At 42.3% G+C, this 10830-nt stretch overlaps 1 protein-coding gene across 1 annotated transcript; it reads right to left on the minus strand.

Annotated features, from left to right (window-relative positions):
• Positions 1-6442: 6442 nt before the first annotated feature.
• Positions 6443-10599, minus strand: LOC120989342 (transcription factor jun-D-like). Its single transcript, XM_040417388.1, has one exon. The coding sequence runs from the start codon at positions 10423-10425 to the stop codon at positions 9007-9009; it is 1419 nt and encodes a 472-aa protein (XP_040273322.1). The 5' UTR covers positions 10426-10599; the 3' UTR covers positions 6443-9006.
• Between the last annotated feature and the right edge of the window lie 231 nt (positions 10600-10830).

Here is a 10830-nt window from a genome sequence, read left to right on the forward strand (position 1 = left end):
TTCCTGACTGTTATATGTAAGGACTTGTTTTATCAGTCTTAGTCATCTGATTATTTTTCTTAAATCTTCATTTACTCTTATCTCGGATGACAATTTCAGGCTTTGGAACCGATTACTCAACTTACAATGGTTTCAACTAGGGATGAGCGAATTGACTTCGAAAGAAACATCCGAAGTCGATTCACATAAAACTTAGTTCCAATACTGTACGAAGCAGGAGCTCCGGTTCGTTTCCAAGTGGTACCTTAGAACCGAACCAGAGTTCAGGAAATGTTTTTTTACCGTACAAATTAATTTATGAAGTTATTGTGCGAAGTCTCGCGAGACTTTGCGAAGCAATAACTCCGGCTCATCGGAGCCAATACATTCTAATACTGTACGGAGCTCCCGAATCAACTTTGGATGTTTCATCTGAAGTCGATTGGCTCATAAATAGTTTCAGCATACAATCGTTTTCCTGTAACCAATTAATATTGTAACTTGAGGGACCACTGTAATCAGTGAGGATCCTTCGAGTATGCCAGATATGGTAAACTCCGGTAGTCTGTTCCTCTGCTGAAACAGACTACTGGAATTTGTGCCACAGATGTGAACCTATGCTTAGCGTTCTGTATCAGAGCCATGACACCTACACCGGATCCATTTTATACAAATCACTAAAATAAGCCACCAACATTTGATAGTTGTGGGTCTAAGACATGGAACCTATCTCTAGAGCAGAACCTGCAACGGAGTCAGCATCAGCCCCATAGAAGTGAATGGAGTGGTGGCCACGCTTGTGCGGTGCGTTTCCAATTAATTTCTATGGGACTTCCAAAAATAGCTGGGTTCACAGCTTGGCTATTTTCACAGATCCCATAGAAATGAATGGAGGGAGGTTGTGCATGTGCGATCCACTGTTCTACACTTTGGGGGCTCTGTTTTAGAGATAGACTTTGGTGGTATATCCTAGCAATATGCCACCAATGCTTAAGATGACACACCCTGGTCAGCCAGGTTTTTAGTTCTCAGATTTTTGATAGCAAGAAAAGTACAGCAGACAGGGTTATTCTTACATCATCAAAAGATGGGAACCTTGGAAATAAATCATAATATGCATGTTTAAAGTCTAAGAATGACCCACATTTAGGCAACCAATAAAGGTTAATCAGCTTCTTATACATGAGCATCCTACACTGCACCTCCTGAAGAACGTGCACACATCTGCAAGGAGAGATGAAAGCTAGATGACAACATCTGACTGTCTGTAATCAATATGGCTAAACTGTGTCCCATGTTGCATCTAGAGGTTGATGACCTTCCTTTCATGATCTGAATGGTCATCAGGAACTCACATGCTACTCACATTTGCTGTAATTATACTAACGAAATAAAATATTTCTTAAACCTCTAAACTTTGTAAAAAAAAGTTATGTAACTATAGACTAATCATAGTGAAAAATATAGATTCAGAGTCCACTTGCCCAAAAGCCGATTTAGGGCAAACCGTCTAAGAGTGTATTCACATGTGCCAAAAGGCACCATTGCTGTGCCTTGAGGTAAAACTATGAATGTTTTAACATCATATGAAACAAATATGTTCAACTTGTTTCACTTTCACTAGAAACCACGTGTCCAAAAACCTTATAGCAATTGTGGTTAAATGGGTGCGGACTGACTCTGTGGTGCAAACACAGATAAAAGCCCCCTTAGAACCATATTTAAGAGGGGGTCCTTGAAAAGTAAGACGCCTTATCAGCAAGTGCATGATCAGCTTGCACCTAGTTGAAGTTTACATAAGATATGACAATAATTGGTTGCTATTGATCAGTTACACTAATATATATGGAATTAACGTCCACTAATAACCATGGACGGTTTAAACCCACAGCAGCAGATTACAAATGACATGTGAATTTTTTTGTCATATTGATGCTTAATTCAAAATTCTTCTGGTTTCATCTGAGGCTACTTTCACATTTGCGGCAGCAGGGTCCAGCAGGCTGTTCTGGCGGGAGAACAGCCTGCCGGATCTGTGCTAACACTAGCCCATGTGTGCCAGCGGAAGTCCGCTCCGGCCCCATTCACTATAATGGGGACGGGCCGGAGGTCCAGCCACAGTACGGCAAACCTGCCAAGAGGCGTGTGGACAAAAACTACAGCACACTGTGAATGGGGCCGAAGTGGACTTCCGGCGGCCTAGCTTTAGGACAGATCCGGCAGGCTGTTCCCCCGCCGGAACAGCCTGCCAGACCCTGCTACTGCAAGTGTGAAAGTAGCCTAAGCTTTGAACTTAATTCTATATGTTTTTTTTGTTTTTCATACAGGAGATGGCGTAACTAGAAATAACTGTGCCCTACAGCAAATTTTTGAACAGGCTTCTTCGCAAAACCCTCCTACCGTGCAAACCCCACTCCTGTGGCTAGTCAAGATCGCTCTCTTAGAGAAGACCCAGCAGCCGCTTCGTCTGTTTCCTACATATACTGTATCTGACAATAAAATCTTTTAGTCTTCCTCCTGGGTGGGCTCCTTCTGAGTTTGGGCCTCAAAGCAGCCGCTTCCTCTGGTTCCCCTATATCTACGCCCCTGGATGGAGTGTTTGTACTAGGCACTGTACAGTAAGGCTACATTCCACATCCATGTTTGGAGCCACTGTTGGAGGTTTTGACAGTTATTAAAACAGGAACGGGGCACAATTCAGCATTATTTTTTTGGACCTCTATGGAACACTGACTGAGCCATCATAAGTCAGTGTGTCGCAAAACTACAACTCCCAGTATGCCCGGACAGCCTTTGGCTGTGCGGGAATGCTGGGAGGTGTAGTTTTGCAACAGCTGGAGGCACACTGGTTGGGGATCACTAGTATAGAGGATAAAATATAATTCCAGATCCACAGAGGAAAAGTCAATGAAGGCTACAGTTACCAAATAATCTTAAAAAGTGAAGGTACTAAAAACCTCATTTTGTGTGTAGCGTAGAAGAAGTCTAGTTAATTTTCTTATATTGGGGACCTTACAATATCTGATATGTCTTCAGACTACTTCTTAAATGACTTCTAGAGGTTGTTTGGTTTCTGATATTGATGACTTATCGTCAGGATAGTTCATCAATATCAGATTGGCGGGGGTCCGACATCCGGCATCCCCGCCGATCAGCTATATGAAGAAAACGGTGTTAACCATAGCATTTAAAAGGATTGGCTACGTTCTGTAAAAATATTTACAAATGTATTAGAAACCGACTTCTTACTGTTCAGTTATAAGAAGTTCTGCTTTCTTTGATCATTCTTTTCATCTACACCCCCTTGTTAGCATAGTCTTCCTCCCTCACAGCACAGATAATCCCATTCTGATAATGGCTACAGATGGAGGGTCATATGATGAGACATTCCATGGAAACACCTTGCACATGGTATAGTTTCCTGGATGTCCGTTACTTGTGCAAGCACAAATGACAGCATAGTCATTTCCAATGCATGTGTAAATATAGTATCATGCACAACCCCACATGTCCTTATGTAAAAGCGTACACAGAGGAGTGTCCAGAGACCAGATAGCTGGGAAGAGGCAAGTAAGTATATGGAGAAGTTTGTCACTGTATATTTTTAAAAGGCTAATCCCATCTGTGACATTGATGGCATATCACTGGGATATGTCATCTGTGTCAGGTGCGGGTCCTACCTCTGGGACCAGCTCCTATCACCAGAATGGGGCCCTCAAAGTGTAGAAGAGCACCACATGCATGTGCTGCTTGCTCCCTATTCACTACTATGGGACTTTTGTAACAGACATCCGACAAATAGATTTCAGTTAAATGGGTTATCCAGGAATTAATATTGATGACCTATCCTTAGGATAGGTCATCAATATCAGATCAACGGGGTCCGACACCTGGGATCCCCACCGATAAGCTGTTAGATGAGGCTGGTGCTCTGCGAGTGCCGCGGCCTCTTCCCAGGCGATGTGATGTCACCGTACATCAGTCATATTGCCTAGTTACAGCTGAGTCCCATTCAAGTCAATGGGGCTGAGCTGCAGTACCAAGCACAGCCATTACACAATGTACAGAGCACCACAGCTTCCTCAAACAGCTGATCGGCAGTGCCGGAAGTCTGACCCCCACCAATGTAATATTGACGACTTATCCTGTGGATATGTCATCAATATTATATCCCAGATAACCCCTTTGATTTTCATAACTATCTCAATGTTCTTGAATTATAAGCCTGAGTTCACTCCTCGAGTTGTACCACAAGATCAACTTTGACTCTCCTCATCAACAGAGTCTTCGTCATGGATTGGATGTCAGTCTCTGTATGCATTCCAGTGGGATTCTCCATATGTGTCTCATAGGCTTACATAGAGAGACAGACTTCCAGTCCCTACTGAAGATGCCGGGTGACTCGAAGAGTTAGAGTGACGTCAAGGAACAAACAGAGGCTGTTCAAGAAGAAAGTGAAAGATAGGAAAATGAACATCCAAATCCATTACAAATCCTTTACGAATGGTCCAAATGATAGCAGCGCTTCTTTAATTTTCAAGTCTGTATTTTATAAATCTGACTTTGATCCCAGGAGCAATGCATGTCTCAGCTTCCAGACCCTAAGCAGCGACTCCTTGTTGTGTATTAAAGGGGTTCTTTGAGATTTTCATATTCATGGCCTTTCCTTAGGATAGGTTATCAATATGAGATTGGCAGGGATCTTACTCCCGACACCCCTGCCGATCATCTGTTTGAAGGAGCCATGGTGCTCACCAGAGCTCTGCTGAACACCAAGGCCTCCTCACAGCTTACCAAGCACAGCACTTTCTACTGTATTGTGGCAGTGCTTGGCATTGCAGCTCAGCTTTATTCACTTGAATGGGACTGAGCTGCGTTTAGACCGTCTGACCAACAAATATGATGTTACATGTCCTAGGAGGAACCTAAACTCTCATGGAGCTCCATGGCCTTTTCATATAGATGATTGGCAGGGGTTCCAGGAGTCAGACCCCCCCCCCCCACCAATCAGATATTGATGACCTATCATTGGGAAATCTCTTAAAAGCAAATAGGAAAACTGCTGAAACCAATTTTTATCTAAAAGCTGTAAGAAAAAGGGAACCTAACCATATCTTATCCTTTATTAGATTTCACATACATGCACTTCTTTCAGGCTTGTGAGAAACAGAGCTACAGCACTGGCACACAATGTCACCTTCTTTTAACAAATAATCCTACCTTGACAATGACAGATCACCGTTTCAAAAAAACAGGTTTCTACACAAACATCTAAAATCCACTATCATAACAGTTACTAAAAAACACTCAAAACGGAATTGTTTCTCTACATTTTGATACTCCAGAAAAGCGTGGGGATTTATATTTACAAGCCCAAGCACTTATCCTTAGTACAACACAAGTGCCAAAAACTTTGCTCAAGTCTACAACATTAAAACATGGCTTTTTCTAAAGACACGATAATAATTGCACTATAAGTAAACATTAAGAGCAGATATATGGAAATGATGGTATGGAAAAAAGATCACAAACCACTGCAGCATATTTCCATAGTACACATAACATCAAATACACAAACTCTTCTTTCTGGACACCTTTGCTCCACGAACTGACGTATCAAGAAAGAAACCAAAACGCGTCTAACTTCCCTTTGTTTGTGTAGCATAGTAATAAAATTCACAACTAAATGATTTCAGTCTTAAGACTATCTCAATATAGAGAAAAAGAAAAAGTAATGAAAGTGTTAACTGACTCTAACTGCATCAACCTCCGATATTTAATATAGAAGCTTTTCAATACCTTCAAAACAGAAGATGATCCCAAAAAGTTGTGAGCCCTTAACGTATCACTTTACAGAGCACTGACGTGATAAAAAAGCCACAAACAGCGTCCAAGCTGGAATGTACTTGTTACAAAAGAGAGGCATATAGGAGGCTTTGCTGTTACTCACATACAAATTCGCCTCCTTAGGACTGCTTCTTACAAAAATAGAAGTCTTAAAACACCAAAAACTTCAAGTTTCAATAAATAAATAGAATGTCAATGCTCATAGTATGGAGGGTAAATGAACCCACCTAGAAACTAAGTCTACTTTCACACTGGCGTTTTGGCTTTCGGTTTGTGAGATCCGTTCAGGGCTCTCACAAGCGGTCCAAAGCGGATCAGTTTTGCCCTAATGCATTCTGAATGGATAAGGATCCTCAGAATGCATCAGTTTGCCTCCGTTCAGTCTCCATTCCGCTTTGGAGGCGGACACCAAAACGCTGTCCGTCTGACGAAACTGAGCCAAACGGATCCGTCCTGACACACAATGTAAGTCAACGGGGACGGATCCGTTTTCTCTGACGCAATAGAAAACAGGTCCGTCCTCCATTGACTTTCAATGGTGTTCAAGACGGATCCGTCTGGGCTATGTTAAAGATAATACAAACGGATCCGTTCTGAACGGATGCAGACGGTTGTATTATCTGAACGGATCCGTCTGTGCAGATCCATGACGGATCCGCACCAAACGCGAGTGTGAAAGTAGCCTGAGGCTGCTTTCAAAGAGTCAGTGATTTCTATCAATGATTGTGAACCAACACCAGGAGTGGAAGCTACTCAGAGATAAGGTATAATGGAAAGATGTGCACCTGTTCTGTGTAAACCCCTGCCTGATTTTGGATCACTGATGGAAACCACTGATTAAACACCGACTTTGTGAAGGCGGCCTAAAGCTGCTCTCACTCTGTGTTTGCAGTGTCTGTCAGAGACCTACATCAGAAGGCTATACCACTGTATATAATGGCATACATGGCCCATATGTGTAAAAAGGTATACCGCATGATATACTTTTTTGTTATTGGATATGTTTGTATGGCGTGGTGAAGACCCCAAAAGGACAATCTTTTGTCCTACACGGCATGATAACATTGGATGTATTCGCTGATAAGCGGACATCGCAAAACAGTGTCAAAGCAGCCCAAGTCCCCCCCAAAAAAATAAAGTTAAAATTACTTTTTTTAAATTGTAGGATCTTTCTCTCCCATTCTATGGACATTCACGTCTGACTTGCAAATTGAATACAATGTGCAATGACCAGATAGCTTTTAGTATACATTACATTTCATATTCTAGCAAAAATACAATGACATTTATATTTAGAAAATAAATATATCCCATAAAAAAAACTATTTGTCAAATATCTTTTGTATTTCTGAGTGTTTAGATGCGATGCCGCTAAAGCCTTTCTCAGCATTAGTCTAGGTCACGACCTCTTAACACTTTGTGGTCAGGATCCAAGTAGCGCTCAAGACTCAATGTACTTCCTTGGGTTCCCTTATGATATTTACAAGCCGCTGCATTATGTCTTAATCGCAATTTATTCCAATTATTCCTAGAAAGACCAACCAACAGCCACTCAAAAACGGATCCTGACCCAAAGGCCTCACGTTTAAAACAAAAATACCACCGGTCTACGCATACAGAAGCATATGATTAGCACAAGTCCGATAGACTGAGGACAGCGATGCATCTGCTTATACACAAAGCTGTTCTGTACTTGAAAATAGAGTTTTGGTCCCAGGGCCATTAACTTGAAATATTGTCAAAACCACACTTAATAAGAAGTCGATAATAAAGCATCATGGTCCCTGGTTTGCTTAAATATTAAATAATTTGCTCGGCAATTGAAACACATCACTTTAGTATACAAAAATACATTTAGAACTTAGTGCAATACCCAAAATATGTAAAACGCAACAATATTTAAAGTCTTGCTTCAGACTGAGTGCAATAAATAAAAGATATTTCTCAGTCTAAGCACTTCATTGCCATCTACCGTTACAGGACTTTAAATACTTAGAATATCTTAAAAAGCAATGTCTCCAAATATGTGAGCTCCCTTTAAATAGCTCCAGCTAAAAAGAACATGTACTGGGAAGATTTCACCGCCCAAACATAAGGCAGAACTGAATCTCCTCTTTTCTTTTAGCTCTTTATAGCTTTAGCGATTATCACTATATACTTGCTTTGGCAGATATGTTATCCATGACTTTAGCCATCCCTAGGAATTATTTTCCTTGTAAAGTTGCTTAACCAATTTTAAGGATAAAAACAAAATGACTGATAATCCGGAACATTAGTAAAAAATACTATAGAGAAACAAGGATCGCTCCAAGTTTACAGAACATTTGGCTGCTTGCTTTGCTTTCTATGCAAGCAGAAACAGCAAACAGTTTTCTTTGGGGTGGGGGGGGGGATTTTTTAGCTTGGCAGCAAAAATAATCATGTTTTATCTCTCTAGTAATAATCTGCGTAAAACAATCTGTCGCTCTCTAAAGTATCTGCCTGTGGGGGGGCAACACCAAAAGCTTTGGCACCGGCTACTACAACGCAAGCAATATTTCTTTTTTACATAGATGCGTTTCAGCCATCCCAGGCTCTAAGTGGGAATTGCTGTTTGCTATCCACCTTGATAGGCTCCTTTACCCCCTTTTTTTATGTTGTATAGAAGGCAGTTCTTCTGTTTGTGGAGCAGAAACAGGTCCAGCGAGTTAAATAAAGGCTGGGCGGAGGGAGGGACTGCGATAGCTCATTCTCACAGGCTCAATGTCACCCTATGGTCTTGAAAAAGAATTATAATCCTTGCAGATTATTTGCCGCTCGTAACAAACAGCATTGCAGTGTTCCTTCCTCTCACATAAAGCAATTTCATGTGAACAGTCGAGCTCCTTTCCCACGTTGTAGAGTCGCTAAAGAGGCCTCCCCAGTTCCCCACAAGAGTATGGCTGGCAACAGCTTGTTCTTTTGGCATATCTGCACATTCTCTGCTACTCCATCGGCACGTTATATTTTTACTTATTAGTCGCTAAGTCTTGCACAAACAGCTTGCCTCGGGCGGGAAAAAAAGAAAATATAAAGGCAAGGCAGCCAAATGAAGCAAATGTTGCAGCGCACTTCTGAGGAGGCCAACACCACAGCCTCAACTCTGTGGGAGTCACTTGTTGCTTCTCATGTAACTATATAAAGTTGCATTCTTTAACCTTTTCAGCAAGTAGAAGCATCTCCGGTCTTGGACCCTGGAGAAGTTTTGGCCACAGCTATCTGACAACCACTAGTGACATGGCTCATAACTTTATGTTTCAGCTGAGATACTTGCTCTCGCAGGAGACTAGCAGTGGATGCCAGGTCAGAGTTCTGGGACTTGAGCACTTTCACCTTCTCTTCCAAGCGTGCAATTCGCTCCAGCTTCCTTTTACGGCATTTTGAGGCAGCAATTCGGTTCCTCAGTCTTTTCCTTTCTGCTTTGATCCGTTCCTGTGTCTCTAGATCAATTGGGGAAAGAGAAGGTGGTGTGCTTGTATCTCCTGCGCTGCCTGCTGGAGCACCAGGCTGGGACACATCAGGTACGGTTTGTGGTTCATCTAGAGGACCCCTTACTGTGTGCAACCGATTGAGCCCTGGAAAATGTAACTGGACAGCCGGTATAGTACTGGCAGTATTACCAGTGTAAGTCGCTGGGGGGGGAGGTTGAGGAAGAGTAGGGCTGAGCTGTGTAGCCGCTGCTGGATTGAAGCTGCTGAGGTTGGTGTAGACAGGTACCTCTCCAGCCGGATGCAGTGATCGAGTTGGATAAGAGGGAGAGCTTGTAGCTAGAGCGGATGGTGAAATAGGTGCTCCCAATAATTGATTCTGCTTATGGAGATCTGCTAAAGCTTTTACAAAGCCATCTGCAAATCCTTCCTGCTCTTGGGTGATAACCTGCTGGTTGCGGTACAGAAAGGGATGTGGAACTGTGGTTGTAGGTACTGGTGTACCCTGCTGTGGGGGAGCTATTGTAGCAGGACTGGGAATACTGCTGGATGTGGCTGAAAGACCAGGATTGGCAGCCTGGATTAAGAGATGCTCTAGTTCAGGTGGAGTAAGTTTAAGTAGATTCAGAGCTGAAGCTGAAGGAAGAAGAGGGACATCCGGTGGGGTGCTGCCGCTGTTGCTACTGCCTGCAGTACTGCTTCCAGTTGCCACCACTAAGGCACCACCTTCTGCCGTCACTGGCACAGGACTGAGGTCATTTCCTACCACTACATCACGACCACCCCCTGAAGACTCACCGAGTCTACTGCCTCCACCCTGCATCAACTTCAGTGCTTGGCTTCCACGAGTAATAACCTCAGAGAATCCAACAGGAATGACAGCAGCTGGAACCGGAGCAGACAAGACAGGAGGCAAGCTCTTCTTTTTCAGGTTGTTTCCTTGAATTATAATATTGGCACTCATCATTTTATGTCCAGGGGTGTACCTGACGTCAGTATCTCCTCCACCACCTTGGTGAGAGCCTGTAGTACCTCCAATGGTGGCCCCACTATAGCCTGAGATCTGAGCAAAGTCCTGCAAATTCAGAGTATCCTCATGATAAAAAGGGGGCTCCATTTTCACATGATCAGTGGTAGTGCTGGTCATCATCATTCTTTAACCTCCTAATAAATAGGAGGCTGGATATATATATATATATATACTGTGAAAGTTGTAGCTCAATCCTCTAACTATTAGACAACAAATTGCCACTCAAAATCCAAGGTTGTATAGTAGCGTGACCAGGAAGCAGAAAAAGTCCAGGGAATAATGCTTGCCTTATCAGAAATGACCTATAAAAGAAAAATACAGATTGTATTATCTGCCGTGTAATTAGAACTACTGTGTCAACAATGGCAAGCATTGCGAGAATAATGGGCTGACGACCACAGCCATACAGACGGGGAGGTTATCTATACATACTGTACATATAGAGACATACAAATAAGCAAAATACTTTAATAAATATATCTATAATAAATATATATATTTATATACAAACACACATATATAGACATA

Source organism: Bufo bufo, chromosome 2 (genome assembly GCF_905171765.1).
Source record: "Bufo bufo chromosome 2, aBufBuf1.1, whole genome shotgun sequence".
Classification (NCBI taxonomy): domain Eukaryota; kingdom Metazoa; phylum Chordata; class Amphibia; order Anura; family Bufonidae; genus Bufo; species Bufo bufo.